General features: G+C 41.9%; 2 protein-coding genes across 5 annotated transcripts in view; one reads left to right on the top strand and one right to left on the bottom strand.

The window, feature by feature from the left end:
* LOC149351296 (cyclin-D-binding Myb-like transcription factor 1) overlaps positions 1-20,623 on the bottom strand; it is a 108,204-nt gene that overhangs the window by 76,415 nt on the left and 11,166 nt on the right. Inside the window, exon 1 of one of the 3 annotated variants that reach the window (XM_089580614.1) lies at positions 35-311. The exons of the other annotated variants lie outside the window; for them this stretch is intronic. The gene's annotated coding sequence lies outside the window, so the exon portion shown is untranslated. Of the gene's footprint in view, positions 1-34; positions 312-20,623 lie in introns of those variants that run through there. 3 annotated transcript variants of the gene reach the window in all.
* Positions 265-20,329, top strand: LOC149351298 (uncharacterized). 2 transcript variants are annotated; one of them, XM_089580607.1, is made up of 8 exons: positions 265-608; positions 1,356-4,024; positions 4,690-4,740; positions 6,060-6,118; positions 6,284-6,378; positions 12,243-12,311; positions 12,394-12,454; positions 19,223-20,329. In XM_089580607.1, exons 2-8 carry the CDS (start codon positions 1,357-1,359, stop codon positions 19,334-19,336), a joined length of 3,117 nt encoding a protein of 1,038 aa, XP_089436733.1. In that variant the 5' UTR covers positions 265-608; position 1,356; the 3' UTR covers positions 19,337-20,329. The 2 variants fall into 2 exon arrangements, with proteins under 2 accessions (XP_089436733.1, XP_089436732.1); XM_089580606.1 differs by having other exon boundaries at positions 265-473.

Genomic DNA, 20,623 nt, shown 5'->3' on the forward strand with positions numbered 1-20,623 from the left:
CACTGTTGCTTGCTAAGTGCAAAATAGTACTTACCTGCGTTATTGTATCACACAAGCCAGAGGGATCAATTTTTTTTTAGTTTATAGCATCGCCTCTGCATTAGTCTTTTGTTTAGGTAACAAAAAAAAAAAGATTTTGCAACGGCTGTTTCTTGTCACTGTCCTCAATGTGGGCGGAGCTTTACTGGTTTACACCAGTACCTTTACTCAAACGTCATTTCAAGCCTTCTGCATCACTTCCTGCTACAAATATATCTTGTTTGCGCAAAAGCTCTTGTTTCTTAGGTCACTTCGTGACTGCGATGCATTCGGCTGCATTCGGCTTGTTAACACCTTGGTTAACACAGCGTGCTTTGGCGCTGCAATTTCCAGCTGGCTTCAGCCAATCGCACGAATCGGGTGAAAATTTAAACGCTCAACCTGGCTGAACTAGCTGAACGTGGAATGCTGTCCAACCATATGATCCGAAGCAGGTTGTCGTTGTTGGTGATTATGCTAAAGTAGTGCTCAAAAATATTTTGTTGTAATCTAGACGGCTTGCCAATATGTGCGTACGTATTTATGAGCCTGAGATGAAGTGATGCTTCAAATGAATGTCACTGGTTCAGGTTAGTCTTTGCAGCATGGCATGTTTTCTTATCGGCAGGCTGCTCATCTCGATTTTTGGCGTCCTATTAATAATTATCGGTGTTCTTATTTGGTCAGATTCAAGCATTTCCCTTTTTTTCTTTTGCTAATGCGTTGGGGAATTATTCTGCTTGTCCGGGCCGTGAGCATACCCATGGCCTTGACAGGCGCGCGTATATTGTCTTCATGTTAAGAAGCGTGCTGCCAAAGTGGCATGTTTTCAGAAACGGATTGAGTGGCTTTACAAAGCAATGCTGTGAAATTTAATTTGCGTTCCACAGTTCTGAGGCTGATACGTTTGCTATTTATGTTGGTAATTCTAAAGTTCAAACACTGAAATGCGAGATGTGCTGGTCGCAAAATTATCTCGCGCTTTTTGTTTATTCTTGCCGGGTTTTAACGTAGGCGGAACAAGATTTCGAACGTTGCAAGCATGCCGCATACAGACTAGCTTCAGATTTTTTTTTCTTTTTTAATGAAGCCTTGATGTGTCTCGCAAAATAACATTATTTGCGTGCTGCCGCAGTCCGACAATATTTTGTGCTTACGTGATCGCTTCTATACGGAGCGTTAATGATGCCCGGATGTGGGCACAGTGTTCAGATTCAATGCCATGGCTGCGTAGTTTTCATGAAATTGAGCTGTCACTCGTATTTTTGCTGTTTGATTACTGCCCTCTTTGAAAAGAAACGCTATGGAAAAGTTGAGCCCGTTATTTTGTCTTCTAGAATGGATGGCCAGAAAACTCCTGTCTTAAAGAAGATACCATCCTGGTTACGATCCTTTAGATTATCTAAAGGAGATACATCAGTACCACAAAACAAGGAAGTGAGGCCGGCTTCCCACCAGCCAAAAGGATTTCTTCGTTCCTATCGCCGAAGTCTTGGTTCTAAAAAGAATGAAGAGCCAGGGGAAGAGAGCAATCACGGGGCCCAAGATTTTGCTAGAGGGTCTCTCATGTCAATACGCAAAATTTGGGCTGAAGAGGCAAAGGCACAAGCATATGATGAAAGAACCAAGTCTGAACAACGACCAAAGAAGTCGTGTGCCCTGAGGACCAAACTTTTGGGTAGTCCAAGTAAAATTCCTATCTCAGAAAAAATGCACGCACATCAAAGAGAGCTTCAGCTTTCTTTCCATCACTCCAATGTGTCATCTAACAAGGAAAACTTGCCTCAAGTGTTTGCACTAAAATGTAAAAGCTATGGGAATCAGAGCTCAGCAGGAAGTTCAGATGGCAACCTTGCTTCTGAAATTGTGCTGAGTGCTGCCAGGCATGCAAAAAACAGAAGAAGCTTGGTAAGAGAGCATGATGTCTGGAGAACAGCAGCCAACAATTTGGGCCTCCCTAGAACATCTACTGTGTTGGAGCAGTTACCCAAGATTGGCAAGGAACAAGATTTGCCAACATTATCCCCTGTTGTAAGAGCAGCTAGGAATGAAAAGGACAAAGGGATTCAAAACTGGGCAATGCGCAACAGTGGCTGTGGTAATGGACATTTTGCAAGACACACTTTGCCTTATGTGCAGCAAAACCAGCTGCCACATCGCCAGTCTGTGGAAGAGACTATTCCAAAGTACACTGATTGTGCTCCAAAAATTCCACCAAGAACATACCTTGCAAAGCTTGTACATGCTAAGGCACATCTTGCAAAAACTGTAGCCCCTGTTGCTTGTGCCAGGGCACCAACAACTGCACACAACATCAGTGGAGCTAAAAGTTCCCTCTCTGGACATGGTCATTCCCTGTGCAATAAAGTGGAGCGTGACTGCTTGTTGTCCTCAAAGAAAGCTGCCATAAAACAGCGAATACCTAGTGAAAGGCGCAGAAGAAAGTGTCAGGAAGTTGTGCTCGCAACGGAAAATCCCTCAAGACTTCAGCAGCCAAGGAAAGCTGTGCAGCCACAAATTCAGCATAAAGCAAGCTACGGCCCTGGCTGTACATCAAGAATGCAGAATCTAAAGAAAAACTGCAGAGTTGCAGGGTCTGATGTCATGGCTGATGATGAAGCCACAGTTCTGAATTGTAGTTGTGACAGATGCCTTGTTAAGTTTAGTGCTGCTGGGAAACATGTTCCTGAAAGGATGGTTGACCTTCAGAATTATTGCTACCGTGGGATGCAACGTCAGACAACTAATAGCTGCTTTTCCAAATACGGGAAGCATATCTCTGCAGTAGGCCAACACTGCAAATGTTGTCAGTTTGAGAACATGTGTGCTACACTAAAGGTAGTTACTGATACTAGAGGTGAAAGCTTAACATACACTGAAGCATCATATGAAAAAATTTCAGAAAAGGCAGCCAAGTGCAGTTCAAGTACCAAACATGCATTTCATTGCCAAGATGAGATAACCAAAATCATTGAGGAGGCTGTGAAAGCAAGCATTGAAAAGCTGTTAAGTAATTCAACTCCACAGCTGAGTAAATCACGGTCAGCAGAATCGCTAAATGAGCCAACACAATTTAAAAAGGCATCCTCTTCACCTTTAAAGTACATTCCTCTTTCATCATGTCATTCTGGCACTGCAGACGCCCTGTTAAACTCCGCAGAAGGAGCTACTATAGACAGTGGCATCGTCTTGGTTCATCAGCCGTGTCCCAATGGAGAAACTTTGAATGAAATAATAAATGATGATAATGACATTTTTAAGACCTGTTCACAATCACCCCACTCAGACTTTTGCCTGGAAAGAAGCACATCTCTCCCCTCATTAGTAGAAGGTAGCAGCCCAGCAAGACTTAAAGTATCAACTGCATTTATTAAGCTTGTGAAGAGGGTGAATTCAGGCCAAGGTAATGATGAAATTTCATCACAGCACACTTCTTTTTTAGACGGGACAGGGAATCTGGGAAGCTTGGCAATGGGAGAGGTGTGTAGTGAGTGTAGCAGCAGTAACACTGAAGGGTGTTGGCAGTCTGCTGAAAGCCGCTGTACAGATGATTCATGTGTCCGTCCAGAAAAAACTTCTGTCCAAATGGCTCGGAGAGATGCAGACACATCAAGATCACTGAGTGGAAAACACGGCCAGCTTGAACGCAAAATTTCTCAGTCTGAACAGCAGCTGAGCCTTGAGCCTAACGAATCTAGATTCAGCCTAGCAAGCATACCAGGCCGCACACCACCTGACGGTTGGGAGAGGACACCGCCATGTGATGCACCTGTCGGGGCTGATCTTGATGACGAAGAACTGTCTGAGCTGAATCCACGCATTTCTGAGGACGTGCAAGAAGCCTGCTTCTCAAGTGACAGTGATGGAAGTGACGACCAGCACATCCTTGAAGAGGTGATCAAAAAAGGCATGGGTGTGACACCACCAATCAAGTTACCATTGAGATGCCCAAAGCTGGTGAAAACACCGCGGAAATTCAAGCCAGCTGAGATGTTCTGTGGTAAAGGTATGTCATTTTTATAATTATGCATGTGAAAAAGGTGACGTGCTTATCTTCATGAGCAGCATCTCCCATTTATTTTGTAACAAAAAAAGTGCTAATGCCTTCATATGACATGTAGTGAATTCTTGCTAAAGCATTGTTGCAATAGAAGCCTCCGCGGTGGCTCAGTGGTTACGGCGCTCGGCTGCTGACCCGAAAGACACGGGCTTGATCCCGGCCGCGGCAGTTGAATTTCAATGGAGGTAAAATTCTAGAGGCCCGTGTGCTGTGCGATGTCAGTGCATGTTACAGAATCTCAGGTGGTCGAAATTTTCTGAGTCCTTCACTATGGCACCTTTCATGGCCTGGGTTGCTTTGGGACATTAAACCCCTATAAAAAAAATGTTGAAGTAGCTTATTTTCGGTACATGCACTAGTTTAGCCACAGAATCAAAAAAGTTAAAAATCTAATGCTTGATGCTTGATCTTCTCGCATGTATTTTGTTTTATACTATTCAGTTGTCTTCCTTTTATAATCTTTTAAAAGAGAAGCTCTTCTCAATTTTTATCATGCTCCGGAGCATTGTTCTTGGGACGCTAAATTATCTGCTGTTTTTTTATTTTTTTCCCTGGCATTTTCACATGTGCACTTTCACTTAGCATGTCATTTTTTCTATGCTATCTTTTAGCAAAACTGAAGCTGTCTGCATATGTAAACAGTGGACATGTTACAGTCCATGGTAAGTTTTACTTGAATTACCTTTCTTGCATGGCTGTGCTTTTGGCCCCACACAGGGTTCACACAGCCCCTTGGAATTTCTATGAAAACATTTCAAGAGTCCCTAAGCCCTCTATAAAAAGTGACCCACCACAGTTTGCAAAGTCTGCTCAAAAAACATATTATGTAGAAGTGCAGGTGCATGTGAGCGCCCGATAACATTGAAAAAGAATAGGCACTGACAGTGATGAATAGAGTTGTGGGAGTAGCGTTCCTCGAGCCTGCTATTGGTTCCAAGTGTATGCCACTCTACTTTTTCACCAGAAAAAGCATACTCGAGCTCCGAAATGTGCTTGCTCCATGCATGGCAGATGTATCAGTGAGGTTGAGAATGCGTTCCTGAATTTCAGTTTTGAATCCAGCGCATTCTCAAACCTGATCTTGTTGCCTTGCAACCTCTGGCCAGGCATCAAGTGTCATCACCGTTTTTTTCTTTGTGTTGAGTCTCGTGTGTTGGCATGAAACACTTTCAGTCAAGGATGAAAGCCTAAATGTCATATGGAAGTTCCACCTTGCTTGCTTGGAACTCAAATACCATCACTGGGTGACATCAAATACAAATGACTGCCATCAAGTGAAGTGCATGGTCTGTCATAAGTCACCTGATGTCGCCTGCTTCATTATGGCTAAGCATCCATCAAAAGGGGCTTCAATGCTCGGCAGATTGTTGTTGAAAACATGGCACATATCCTCTGCAAACAGTGGTTGCTATTTTGCTTCTTCATCCTGGAGGATGATGAAAAGTCTGAGTTCTTTTTATTGTGGCAGCTCTATTACTTGCCAGTGCTTGTGGGCCCTTTTTAATGACTGGTACATATAAGGTATTTTATTTTAAACAAAATACATTATCACATGACTGTGTATATTTTTCTCCTCAGCATTGGCTGAAATAGGGCTAAGCTGCAGACATCTGTTGATGTAAAATATGAAAACCATTTCAAATGGAGCTCGGGGTAATACACAAAAAGTTAATGCTCCAGAAAACTTGAAGTGCCTGCTACAGCCATTTCTGAACAGATCCTGGGGTGGAGAATGACTTAATTTTTTGTCTATGCCAACACTGTGTTGGACATGGTAAGAAAATGAAGCGACTAGTATTGTTGCAGAATGAAAAATCCTTAACGAAAAAATACGTCCTAGCCACTCAGTTAAAAATTTTGTTAACCTTCCTTAAATTCTGATACCCGTGAATAGTACTTGAATTTTGCAATGCAAATTCTCTCTGAACAATGGTTCTGCAGAATGTTTTACAATGTGAATGTGTTCACTTCTTTACTGCAGTCATCAGAGCGACAAAGTTGGTTACGTCCCGAGGAGGATCTGCAAATGCTTATATTAAGGTAGGAGAACACAACAAAAATTCTGGCACTAGCACTAGTCATTATGCTGATTATTTGAAAGAACTGATAGTGCCAAATATGGCAAAATAAATGTCGATTTAACTGTTTTTTATATTCTTTTTTTCATGAACATACAGCAGTTGAATTTGCCCTTTGATCTTTCAGGTCTCTCTCCAACCTGATAACATAAAGAGGGCTCACTGGAGAACAGCTGTGGTGAAATCAAGTCGAAGCCCAGAATTTGACCACAAGTTTTCTTTGTGAGTTTGACCTTGTATTACAAAGTGAACTTAAGCCTCATTCTAATCTAGCTAAAACACTATATGCATTTCACTCAATATTTGATATGGCTTGCATGTCATTAGGAAGAGCATTCAGTTTGTTTGCATTAATAAATGTGTAGGGGTCGCATCGCTGAGCATGATAGCAGATGTATGAAAATAGGATGTTTAATACCCCTGTCACACGGGCAAGTTTAGTGACACTTTCACGAAGTGCACTTCTCCAGAACGAGTGACACTTTCGGGGCGTGCTGCTACACGGAAAAATAAAGTGTCACTCGGAATTGATGGTGGTGACGATGGCTTTTCAAGTAAGGCACAAAAAATATTACTTTTTGCGCTTCAAAGCTTTAATGTACAGTTAATGTACAGTAGATTCCAAACTGCAAGCAATTTTTTATGATTATCAAGGAGCTTTGTGCAATATTGGCGATTACAAAAAAGGCTTCGCAAGACGAGACAAGCCAGGAGCAGTACTTCACTTTTTGAAGCATCATGGCGGCCCACGGCGATAACGTTTCTGCGCAGCTGACACAATCTGATTGGCAAAAAGTGGTGGCGACATACATGTGCATTCGAGCGCCTCCTTGGATTGCAAACACTGCACTTTTGCGCCGTCACACCGAAATGGTTGCAGATGGTTGCTACGGTCGCCATGCTATAGCCGCCATAGCCATACCGCTGCGGCTGCCAAAAAAATTATTGCAGCTGAAAACAAGAATGTCGGAATATGTGCAGTATATACTATGTTTAATGGCAACGCAAATAAGTTTACATGAACAAGAGAGCAAAAAAAAATTAGCTGCGTTCAATAAAACGCCATTTTTATTGCTGACGTTGTATTCTAATTTCGAAACGCTGCTACCGAGGCTATACACTTCGCCCCTCGGGAAAAGTGAAGTGAGTTCCCCACTCACTTCTTGCCGAGTGCGTTCAGCAGCGAGTGTCATTAAAGTTCATCGTGTGACACGATGCGAATGACACTACAGGCAAGTGTCACTCGTTGAAAATGACACTAAACTTGCTCGTCTGACAGGGGTATAAAAGGTATGACATTCAGTACATATTACAGTTTTCTGTACTTCAGTATTATTTTGAATTGGTGATGAAAAAACACTAATGTTGCTTTGATTAACTGGCATTTAACGCTTCCACCTTTAGATACATGCTCAATTTCATTAGTAGTGCTGATGATTCTTTCAAATCATGTTTGTCTTCATCCAATAAACAGGCAGTTTTACGATTTATGGTTGTGTTAAAGAGTGTGCAGCAACTGTGACCATCTTTGTTTCATTGCACAGTCAGTATAACTAACACTGTTTTTGTTTGCGTGTGATCTCTTAGTTCACCTATTGGTACCTTTTCAGAATACTAAGTGTATGCTTCTTCTTTTGCTCATTTGTGTTGTGAAGCAAAGTTCTCGGAGCTGTCAGCGATAGAAAGCACTGTGTTAGGGTTGCTTAGTAAGCTCTCAGAATATTGGTGGCCTGGTGCATCAAGGAGGAGAATGTTATATCAGAAGATGACATGCACAATTATACTTATTCGAGTAATTGTCCACACAATGGTCAGTCAGCCGATTTCAGTGGGAAAAATTTATCTCCATTATTTTACTGCGATTAAATGCACTTCATAAAGCCACTAAAGCCAACTAAATACAGTCAAACTCACTTATAACAATACCAGTTATAACAATATATATTGGATATAGGTAACAATGGGCAGTCACGGCACCATCAGCTTTACCTTATGTCTGTGGTAAAATAAACCACTTATAGCAGTGCTGTCATAGCACATTATCAGTTATAACAATTAAATCTGGTCAGTTAGAGTAAACCTTGAAAGAAACAAAAACATGGAGACGCTACAACCGCACCAGCCAAACCACGCTTATAGCACACAAGCGCGTGCATGTGAAGCCGACCAACGGACTGAGCCAACGCAGCGAAAGAACCCGTGACATGCGCTCGAAGACACCGGGCGCCCTGAGGATCCTTGCTCGACGCGGCGACGCAGGGAGGAGAAACGACGGATGTGTTCCCCTTTACAAAAGGCCCAGGCAGGGAAGAAAGTAGAGAGCCTTGGTGGAGCAGTCCATTATTAACGTTTCTAAAGGGTTAGCCACTCGCAGAAAACGCTCAGGTGCGTTTTTTTTTTTTTGCATTTTGCACGACTGGCAGCAAGAGAGGCGAGAGCGCATGCGTTGTCCCATCTCTTTTGTTCTTCGGTAACTTCACGGATTACACTTGCCCTGAGGGAAGGTATTACTGCGTCAGGTGAGCTGCTGGGTTGCTGCGCCGGCCACACGTTCCATGCAGGAGGCTCGCGAAGCTCCCGCTGGTGCAGTGATGACGGTGCTTTGGTCATCGGTGAACGGTGATTGTGGCGTGTCAAGTCGAAGAATTCTTTCACACTGACAATGCAGTCATGACAAATGCAGACCACACATGCGAGGTGATCATCGCAGCTGTCACCAGCACGGGCAACAACGAACAGGAACCTATGCAAGTTTTGTATAGCAAAAGCTCATTAATTTGACCTACATTAATTCGGAAATTCAGATAATTCAAACTGCTAGCACTGTCAAGGCCAATGCCTATCTATATTGCTCGCTAATTCGGACGCTACAGGTCTCATACCGATCAATTCGAACGGACTCCCGAAGGGAGGCTGCGTCCAGGTATTACTGGCGCGGCAAGCGATCGTCCAAATAGTCTGGTGCAAACCTGAATTCTATGCTGCAGAGTCAGCTGTGTACTTAAGATGTGTGTGCAACGGTAGGCATGATGACAAATGTACGGCCACGTCTTGAAATCAGTCAGACTACGTTTTGATTTCGCTTTTCTGAGCATTGCACAAGCTCGTATCAGCTCCAGCTAACCGAGTCCAGCTGTGCGCCGTTTCAGGCGCTTATTGGCACGAGTGCTTTCGTCCGTGTGGTTCTTTCTCTTTGGTTCTTCCACAGGGTCGAAACTGCCTGCTTGTCACGTGCCATTCGCTGTTTGTGCAGTGAAGCCTCCTCACACACGACACTGTCGCTTGTGAGGCATGTGATGCAGTAGTGGTGGAGTTCGAGCAATACCACGTTGCACCGTGAAGGTGGCCGGGGAGGCCTTCACCACCTTTGAGTAGTTCTACTTCGATGCTCCCAGCAGTATGCATGCAATAAAGCATTTATGAAAATGTGAAAAATAATCAGCGTTGCTTTGTTCTCATCTCAAAAGCAAGCAACTGTTGCCCAGTCTTTCACCGAATAAATATACTGTGATGCAAGCGGTTTTTATCTTTTTGAGATCATTGCTCTAAAGTCTGTTATGTTTTATTTTTATCAGCATACCCTGTTATAACAATGGCATTTCTGTAGCACTTCAATATTGTTATGAGTGGGTTTGACTGTAGCATCATCACTGTTTCGACACCAAATTTTATTCTTAGATCTCTTTCCCTGTTTTATATGTGTGGTGTATGACTTCAGCTTTGTGGTCATGCTGTTCACTGCAAGTGAGCCTTTCTCTGGGAGCATGCTTGTGTGCACAGCTTGAAGAAAAAACAAATCTGCAATTCTGTATCACAGTTCAAAAACAAGGCATAATTTTCTTTTCAGCTTCAATGAATTCAGCATAACAGTGATGTTCCACAACCCATTTTCAAGATCACTGAATACTAGGGCTGTGATTCTTGCTTATTCACACTGCTGTTGAGGTTGCACTATGAATAGAGCAACATGTGTGAGTGACATCCAGCATGGCTTTCAGTTATTGCAGTAGTATGTTGACCATTATTATTGCAATAGTATGTTGCACATGAATGTAAAAAGCATATGAAAACTGTCACACAGCCACACCTATCTTTGTGCTTCCATGACAGATTATTTTTTATTGATCTGCCAACTTCTTCCCACATATCTTCTGGTATGTTTTGATAGGCAGCTTAAATTTGTTTTCTCATCTCGTATTTTTATCTCTTTTAATGTGAAAGTGTTAAGGAGCTCGTATCGCAGAAAAGCCGGTGTTGGCATTGTTGACGTTGGCAGCGTTGTAACACAAGAGTCTCCAAATAAAAAACCATGTGGAGGTAAGGGGAATAGCACCCAGGTCTTTCAGATTGCGAGGCGAGCACGCACAGAACACGCTACAAAAGCTCGTTGGCTCGAATTGAAGAAAAGTGGACCTAGTGAATGCGTTGTGGTCTTTGACTTCGTGGAGTGTCTCTGTGTGCTGATGCATACATGAGTAATTATGAGTATAGAATTTTGAAACGGGACCCGATAACAGTCACGTTCTACTCTAGAAAGCATTTCAATTGACTGCCATGAGCTGAGGCAAAGCAGCTCCATCTATGTTGTAGAGATGAAGGTAAATGCTAATAGCTTGTGTTGAGGTACGATAGGTGGTGTTATAACTGCATTCGGTTTGAGTTTGGGTTGAGTTCTACGTTCCAAAGCAACTCGGGCTATGAGGGACGCCATAGTGAAGGGCTTTAGTAATTTCAGCAACCTGGGGTTCTTTAACACACAATGACATAGCACAGCTGTTGTGGATTTGAATTTGGAGGACCGGCAGATGAAACCTTCGAAGGCATCAACTGGTCCGAACTCTGAGCCCGGTGATAACACAACGGTTTCGCCCTTGCGGGCAGCAGCATGGGTGCAACCCTTCGCAATCTCTTTGGTCTTCAGACGGGCAGGCAGCAGCGACCGGACCTGTGTGCGTCATGTTTTGTGCACGTGTCAACCATGCGATGTCATGGAACCCGTACCGCTTGAGCGCCTGTGATGTACGCATTTTTGTGCTGGTCAAATGTTTACGGGAATCCCCCAAGGTGGAGTAGATTCGTAATAAGGGAGTAATTAATGTGCTGTTGTGATTAACGATTGTGACACCAACGGAGATGCAGACCTCCATTACCTCCTCTTTCTGTCGTTTCTCATTCACTACAAACTTCCTCTCTTCCCTTGCAGTGTGGTTGAGATGTCCACCGATATGTGAGACAGTTACTGCACCTTTCCTTTCCTCTAAAATCAGAATTACAATGGAGACGCACAACAGCCATTTCAGGGAGCAGCGTTACTGTAGCCCGTTCGTGATCTCTTCGGGCCACGGATGGGCTGTTTTGAGAGGCCTCCTAAAGACTCCGAGCGATTTGTCCTACGGCCAATGTATCGCGCCAAACGGGCGATGGTGTTCCCTGGACTCCCTGACAGCGCTGCAACACGCTGTCGTATTCCACTCTTAAAGGCGCAGCTTAAGCGTCCTCGAATTTTTTTTTGCATTTTGCACTTTAAGCTTTGTCTGTATAACTGATAAAAAGACTTGGTTAATAAGCTCTTACAGTAAAATCTTGATGATGTGAATCTCGAGGGGTCATGAAAAATATTCATGGCATCCGAAATTTTATATCGTCGCAGAACTAGCAAAATTTGTATGCTGAAGCATGTGAAATGCATTCACAGAGGTCTGTTTATGATTAATGCAATTTATTTATGACTGAGCTGCACCACACGCTGCTCGCGGTGCGTACCATGCATCGGCATTGTGAGGGCAACGCTTCGTGCTCGAGGGTGCAGTTGCTGCTCCTACATTTGTATCAGCCATAGCAGCATGGGAAAGTGTTTGGAACACTCTAAATTCTACATTTTATAGATGATGCACTTCTACCAGGGAATTTTAGGAATTCATAGCGTCCTGAAATTCGTACTAACTGTGATCACATCATAGAGTTTACTGTGTTCAGAAAAGTGTTGCCTAGGAATGGTGCAACAATTAGTGTTATATGAATTAATAAGTCATCACACTTGCTGCGAGCTCTCTACAGATTTTTCTTCTGCGAAATTCTCATTACAGTGAGCCTATGGCAGAAGATACTGGAAAACGCCTGTTGGTGACGGTGTGGCATCGAGATTTTGAAAACAGGTAAGCTTGTTTGCAGTGTTTCTGATTAAAACAATCTACTTAGTTATTTGTATTGTTTGTACTTCTACTTTTTCTTCTTCAGACGCAGTGAACTGCTAGGCAGCATGTCTTTTGGCATGGGGAAAATACTGAACTCCAATCAGGTAAGGAAAGCTGAAGTGTAGAGGCATGGAATTGGCATCTAATTGTTCTAAAAAAAATAATTTTTGAGTTCTTGCAAGCAAAACTGAATTGACCAATTTTAGTTTTATGTGTAAAAAAAGAGGTAAGGCAAAATATGAACTAGAAATTGCCAAAAATTGCACCGAAATGCGTAGTGATGACTTCAGAAATTGCAGCTTTTGCTTATGTTGAATTCAATTTGTGGGATCCTGGGGTGTGATTTTGGCTTGGCCATTTGCTGTGAGCAACACAACATGAAGCTGGGAGCTCTTGCAAGTAACACCCTTGCTTGATCTTTCTCTGTCATTAAAACTAGTTAGCACAAGAAATACAACTACATCAAGATAGAGTTTTGTACTATCAGTACAATTGCAGTTTCTACAAAGGCAAGCTGAGAGTGGTGCTAGAGATGAGGACAGACAAAAAGAGACACTGTGTATCTGCTCTGTCTACACACATATCTCATGTTGCTCTTTCACCAAGCTCGTGAATTAACGAGCCTAAGTTACCACACTTTCAAGCAGAGAGCCTCTCTAAAGGCTAACTTGTCTGCTATAACCAGGTCAAACTGCAGCTAAGGTGGTGCTACACAAGTCAAGCCAATCAAGCAATACAAGCTTCATCAAAACCACTGATTAGTTCGTCAGTGCTTGAGTCGAAAAATCCAGAAGTTAAAGAACAAAGCTAGGGGAGCTAACACCATTATCTCTATGGCCAGTGTGTTGAATTACCTCATGAGCTGTGTAGAGTTAATATCTTGAATGTCCAGCACTGTTCCTAGATTGGCCTTTTCGAAGTGCCTTTTAGAATTTTCAAGTGTGTTTTTCTTTCATGTTTCTGGCTGTTGCTAAGGTTCATGCTCTGAAAAATTTGCATCTGACATGATTTAGTCTTTACCAAATTTTGCACGCATATGTCTAAAAGCATGCAGAGTGTGTTTAACTAGGTGATATTACAATTTGTGACAATTTTTGTTATGCACAACATGAAAAAGTGTTTGTTAGTGTTTGAAAACAAAAATACTATTAGGTTTCGAGATTTTTACGCTATTAGCTGGTAAAGCCAAGGTTTCCAGCCTCTGCGTAATAGTTGTCATTGGCATTGTCAGCATCCAGCGTCCACGATCACATTACCATCCCATGCATGCAACCCATACCTTGCACCTCGTACTAAATTTGTGGTTATCAAGTTGGAGCATGCAGTCACACTGAGTCGTGTCCTGAACGCTTCACATATGCAGTAGGCCATTGCCACAAACCACATTGCCACATTGGTAGGTCAAACAGAGAACGAACGCTATAGGGCTGGTCCCTACAAACATGCTACATGACAAGATGCTCAAGTTCACACCAGCACATTTCTCACACCAGAAAGCACTTGCAACCCTCCCAAAACCAAAACACAATCATCATACACTCATGCATGGGAGCAACATTCGAAACAAGTGCAACAATTGCAAATGTGCAGGGTGGTCCAGCAGCTGCTTGGTATTCAGCCTAGAGCTACTGCAAATGTGCATTTTTAATGTGACTGAATTGCATGAGATTGACCAAAGTATTTTTGGAAAGCTGAAACCAAATTTGAAGATACTGAGTAGCATTCCATTCTATTTCTTGTTTTCTGACATTTACCTTGTCGTGGTAGGAAACCTTATTGTATTTTTGTTTTTGTAACAATATTTTGGTAACTGTGTTATTTGCTTGCATTCCTCTCTCTCCCCCTCATATAATGCCCAAATGAGCTCTCATGGCAAAATAAATAAATGCAATCTAAAAAATGCAATCTAAACATGTTTCATTCAGCTGTCATAAATACTAAGGACAATGGATTTCTGAAAAGCACCTTTCTTTAAAGGAATATAGACACCAAATTTTTTTGTCAGCCTAAAGACTTGATTGACTAGTAATTAATGCACAAATGGTTGTTAATTACTGGTAAAGCACTCATGGCTCTGCTTGTAGAAGGAAATGCTACTATTGCCGGTAAAAAAAATAATTGAAGTTGAATGATGAAACCGTTAGACAAAAACACAAGTGAAAGTAGATTTGTGAAAAGTGGGTTTCTATGTTATCGCTGGATTGTAGCACCAGGTTGGCGGGGCGTTAGGTTGTTGCACTAGAGGGCAGGGCATCATGTGATCTACGTGCTAGTGACAGCAGTGGAACTGCTGCTTCAGTAGCCAGAACATCACACCTCTTTGGGACACTTATGCATGGTTTCTAGTGTCCTTATATGCAGTGGATAAACCTTCTTAACCAAATGACTGCCCTAAGCAGATGACGACAGTGAAGAGTGCTATGCTATACTCTGCGACAACTTTTTGTAACAATGGAGCCAAGGCTACAGAGCTGAAACATGCCTTCTCTTCCTATGCAGTTAATAAACCGTATTTACTTGCGTAGTTTGCGCAGCTCTAATTTATTACCAGGGTTTATGAAAAAAACAACTTTTTCTCGCATAACTTACTCTCCCTGCTGCGCCTGACCACCAGCATGCACACGGGTGTGTTTAAGGCAGGCTCACAAGATCGGCACAGGCGCGTCGCCGTGTGTGGCTGCGAAAGGTGTGAGTGGGGAGGGGATGCCGCCAAGTCGGCCACGTTACTCTAAGGAAGATTTCACTGCCAAGGCCAAGCCAAAGCAAAGTTGTACCTGCTGCGGGTCTAATGCGAGGTGTGAGCACGACTGGCATTTTCGGGCAGAGGTTAGAGATAAGGGCACTGGAACCAGCGAGCCTTGATAGCCCCCACCCCTGAGACACACACAGGTGGAAAGAAGTCAGCAGCAGCTAAAGGCCTTCATATGAAGGGGATAATGACGATATAAAGGAAGGAAATAAAATATGCTTACTGGCACTGTTTTCTACAGTCAACTTTTTTTTTTTTTTTACCGGCGAGGGGTGCGAGTTGGGGCGCCGACAAATGCGTGGCAATGTACGGTATATAATGTGCGTTATGACCATTGTAGTTTTAGTGCTACTTCACGAGCTCACCAGTTTGTATGAAGCTTGACCTTGAGGGTGACCTTGGGCAAACCATAAATAAGTAAAATATTACTGCGACTGGGATTCGAACCCACAGCTACATGAACAGATCAGCTTCACTGGCCACTGCATGAGAGCATTATGCTATTGCCACAGCCGATCATGCCTGGTGCTAAACTGCAACACACTCTTGTGCTGTGCACTGCACATTATCTTCTTCACCAACTAATACTACTACCAAACTAATAGTCATGCTTTGAGCTATGTGGTGGTAGTGACAGAGAAATGTGCGCTGCATGTGGTGGTGTGGACAGCATTATGGTGGAAACACGGCACTAGAGCAATACGCGCTGGCGTTGACAACATTGCTGCAGAAACGCTGCACTGGAGCATAGGCCGCCAGCGTACATTGGGTAAATTGGCATTGACGATGAAAAAGTTGAAGCCGCGCATAACTGGATCCCTGGATTAGTGGACACCTAAATCGCACTTTCAGGCCCGTGGCGATGGTTTCCACCTGCAAAAAACTGCTTTCACACAATATTTGGTACTTAGCAATGCTAAACTGCCAGCCAATTTTTTAATTGGCTGACATAATTTGCACACTGCCTTTTCAAGTCTTAATTCAAAGAAAAAAGGTGGGCAAATTACGCGAGTAAATACATAGCCCCCAGTTGCAGTCATTACAGGAGTGTTTTCTGGCGGGCTATTTAGTGCGAATCATTCATCTTCAAAACTTCGTGAGAAAACGAGGACAAGGGGAAGTGCTATTTGTCTCTCTTCCTTTTGTCCTTTAATTTTTTTTTTGTGCAGTTTTGAAGATGCAGTGCATAGTATATTGGCAACACTCTTTAATGAAGGTATAATTCTAACATAACTGTGTATTTTAAATGTTAGAGGGTTGCAGAAAAAGTTTTTTTATTACAACAAGTTGTTTAGGCCACGGTGCTAGAGGCTGCAACTGCTGAAGCGTTGCTCATGTGGTGGGAAGAAAAAATGGCTGCAGATATGACTATGCTGATCCTCACTGAAATTGCAGCAACATTATTGGCCCATCACAGGGGTTTACAGTGTGGCAGAGCTTATATCAGACTGCTTAGTGGGCCACGTCTCGTTAAGAACGCTGCATTTGAGGCCGTATTCCAACGCTGGCTCTTCACCAGGAGTTGCAGAGGAGAGTGACTGTGATGCTCCCGCTTACGTTGCTACTCAGGCTGCTCCTCTTCAGTTTGCGAGCCATCTTGCTGCATTTCGCCAGCAATGTGCCGCTCTGTGCCCCTTCAGTAGCGACCTCGAAGAATCTGATGGCGTATTCCAATTGGAGATCTGGAGCCAGTTCCTTTGCTCCACGAAACTGAAGAGCCTGCTTCAGTGAGCGATTTGGATTCAGGTCCTGAGTTCTGATTAGACCGCAATGGGTATTTTGCTCCTCCACAGATTCGAAGAGCTGCTCCGGATCACTGTTTAGGCAATATTTAGAAACTCTATGGCTGTCCAGATGAGAAGAGTACCTTCACTTGCACAAAATGTTGGGCAGCTTAAAAAGCCAAGTTGTTCAAACTTTTTTCCCCTAACATAGTTACGCTTCGTATGCATTGTACCCATTCTACACAATTTCATCTCATTTATTATGTGATGCCTGATAGGCCTTAGGATATGATAAATGATGAGGAGGAGATGTAAAATATTTGTGTACAATATCAGTTTCTTTTCATCGCTGCATATTGTGGAAATGCGTTGGTCTTTCAACTATATATTTTGTTATTTGAACCACTCGAGAATATTCGGTTGTATTTGCAGCAAATTTTTGTTCCTCTTATTCTCTTCAAAATAAAGAAATTTGAGATCCACACCCTTAGTGGAAACATGAGATACTTGGAAGAATAAGGAAAACGGTCGCTATCTATAATAAAGAAATGGGCAACAATCGCTTCAGAAGTCACAGTTTGAAGCTGGACTTTCTTCAGGAAGAAATCAGCCCTCAAACAGGAAAAGCACATCTGTTTTTAATGCATATTTTGCGATTTCAGTAAATAATTTTTTGCTGTGAATAGATCATCTGTACTGTCCATTATCATCGACCACTGTGCTTTCCCGCATCTTCAGCGCTCAGGGAAAACATGGAAAAGACAGGGAAGTTGAAACGAAATGCTTGCTAGACACCTGGTGAACTAAGCCAATTCTGTCCCAACAAAAACTTTTGACTGATTGATCCCAGTTAATGAGCATGATTACCAGAATGCAAACAGACTGTGCACAATTTTTTTATGCAGGCATATGTTGTTGACACATATGCTCTCATTTTTCATTTTATTTGCGTTAGAAATGCCTCTTAAGCATTTCATTTCCTTTCCAAATGTTCCTGCATTCATGCAATTGGCAAACGTTCATGCAGTTGGCATGAGTATAGCCGCACGGTGCGTTATAGCAGAGAAAGTTTGCCCTCCATGCCCCTTTGCTTTAGTGAACTGAACAAAGCTGGAATGCGTGTATTTCCCAACTTTTTATTTCTTAGAATCGATTTGCAATCATTTAGCTCCTTACTTGGAAGTATCTACCTATACATGCACAATTTTCTATTGCAAATTTTTTTTTATTTAATTGAATTAATTCAGATCCTATAGAAGCTGGAAACATGTCATTCGATTGTGAGTTTTGAAGTGCACATGAAAAATTATTTTTTGAAAAGCTTGCCTACATGACATCTTCACATGTGTTGTGTTCTATTTTTCTAAAAAGGGTTAAACAGTGGCTATCGTATTTTTTGTTTGAAACTGCTTGTTAGGTAACTGCGTTCTAAGATTCTGTTTGTTGTGTTTTTCTCTCTTTTTTTCTCCGAATGAAACTGCTACTTGCTGTGCTGTTGTTTACTTTCCTTCTTTGTTTGTTTTTTTTTTTTTTGTTTTTCTAGTCCCCCCCCCCAGAGAGTGTTGGATGTTTGAGTGCTTGGGTGTTGTGGCCTTTGTCGGGCAAAATATAGCCTTTTGCCACAGCATCTGAGACTACTGTGTGTCTCAAAAAACTAATTCAAATTCAATGCTAAACTGAGAGTCATTTATAAATATTTGGAAATAATTTTAACTGAGTTCATATTTACTTCACTGTAGGAGTGAATGCAAGAAAAAAACAAATTATTTTCCTCGGCTTTCCATCCCATTTTGTCATTTGTGCAGTCTGCGCATGGTTGCCAAACTTTAGAATTCGTCAATAATTTTTAAACTGTACGACAATGCAGAACAAACAAGAATGCAAATATGCAAAATTTAATGCTGTTAAATTGAATTAAAATATTTCTGATTACTTTTATAAAGTTATAATAAATCATTACTGAAATGCAATATGAACGAATAAAAATGAAATTATAAATTTAAAATATTGAGATAAAATATAAAAATAAATAAATAGCAATAACACACAACACAAACTTGACAAGACCGCACTTCAAACAAAAAGTTCAGAGGCAACATGTGTGTAGAATGTAATACTGAAATAGGACAACTCCCCACATTTCTGGCTGCATGGTCGGTTCTTCAGTGAGGTTTTCAGTGTTCGTTTAAGGCGAGGGTGAGGTGTTCAAAGTATTTAACTTGACTTTATAGTTGCATGCAAAGAAGTTGAACAGGTTGGGAGAAAGGTTAACAAGCTTTCACTGCTCCAGCACAAGCATGTTTACACTCGGTGCACATTGGGTTTAGTCATAGTCATAGGTTGTTTCAATGAAGCATCTGGGATTGGTCTATTCTGTAACACTCACCTAATTTGTGCAGTACGTGAAAGGCTGGTACAGACTTCTGCGGCAGGATCTTGGAATGCGTCGGCACTTTGCAGCACGGAGCTCAAAAGGATCATGCACTAGGGTCAAGACTTCTGTTGCTGATTGATTATTTTTTCAGTTTCTGAAGATTCCCACTAACTTTGATCTACTACTGCAGTGCGCTCAGTCTGCTGATGCACTTGATTAATGAGTGCAGTGAACCATTTGCAGTAAAAAAAATGCTGTAGATTACGCTTGGTCTTTATCACTTTTTGAAGGTGCAATACAATGGCTCGAAGAACTGGCAAAAAAAATTAATGGACGTATGTTTGACATGTTTAAGAGGAGATATGCATAAATTTGCATATGCTCTGCTGGGTTGGGGGAGCGGTGGAATGCAATGAACCGAAAAGAGTGCTTTTGTGGTGCTAGATGCCTAGAAGCTTTAACTAAGTTTTGCTTTCATGTCATCAAAATTAAGTGTTGGTTTCATACACACATGTTACTTATTCTGAGCTGAAGGCCATATATAGTAGGTTATACCAGAGTGCTTGCATGTTGAAGTGTACTTTGCTGTAAAAATCCTGACAGCTAATAATGCTTCTAGTGCCTTGTGTTATGAGTCTGTCCTATTTTGCAAAAAATATGATGCTAAGCTCAGGCCAATAAAAAGGGAAAAAAAAAGAAACCAAGATAGGCTTAATTTTCCCCGGTGATTTGTTTAATGCTGTTTAAAAAGCTTCACACATTGAGTGAGTGAATGAATGGGCAATTGTGCTGATGTGAGTTCAGTCTGTCGAAAATTTTTGCTGGGGTCACTTTTCACTTTCTCGTTAAACTGCAAGTTTTCATTGTTATTTCTATGAGATAATGTTACTGGTTGATGCTAGACTGTGCCTTACTGTTTTCGTGAGCATGGTGTGCTCTTATATACCATTTCTCTTGTTACTGGCTTGTTTTGTTGACTTCTGCATTAATCATCTGTTGCATATCTTATTCTCTGCATTAATAAGAAGCAAGAAAACATACTCAATGTTATGGTGCAGTAAATGTTGTTTCAGTTAAACTTTTGTGTAGTCTCTCATTGAGTACGTCAGAAATAAAGTTGTACTAAGCATGGTTTCAAGTTCTTTGTGCCTGGATATACTGTTTTAGCAGTTGATTGATACCTTATAACAATTTTTTTCGCACACATACAATGAAACTTCGTATTTGTACACTGTACTGTCCACTTGTACCATATAACTTAGAAGGGTCAGGGTTCGGGCTAGTGGGTAGTCAACATGAGGATCCATAGCGCACAAAATTGAAGGGACAGAACACAAGCGCTAAACTTCCACTGAACGATCTTTATTTGGCACGGACAACCTTATAACTTTATGATTGGTGGCTTGCATGGTGTTTTTTTCTCATT

This window comes from Amblyomma mixtum, chromosome 3, assembly GCF_055824585.1.
Source record: "Amblyomma mixtum isolate Tamu chromosome 3, ASM5582458v1, whole genome shotgun sequence".
Taxonomy (NCBI): Eukaryota; Metazoa; Arthropoda; class Arachnida; order Ixodida; family Ixodidae; genus Amblyomma; species Amblyomma mixtum.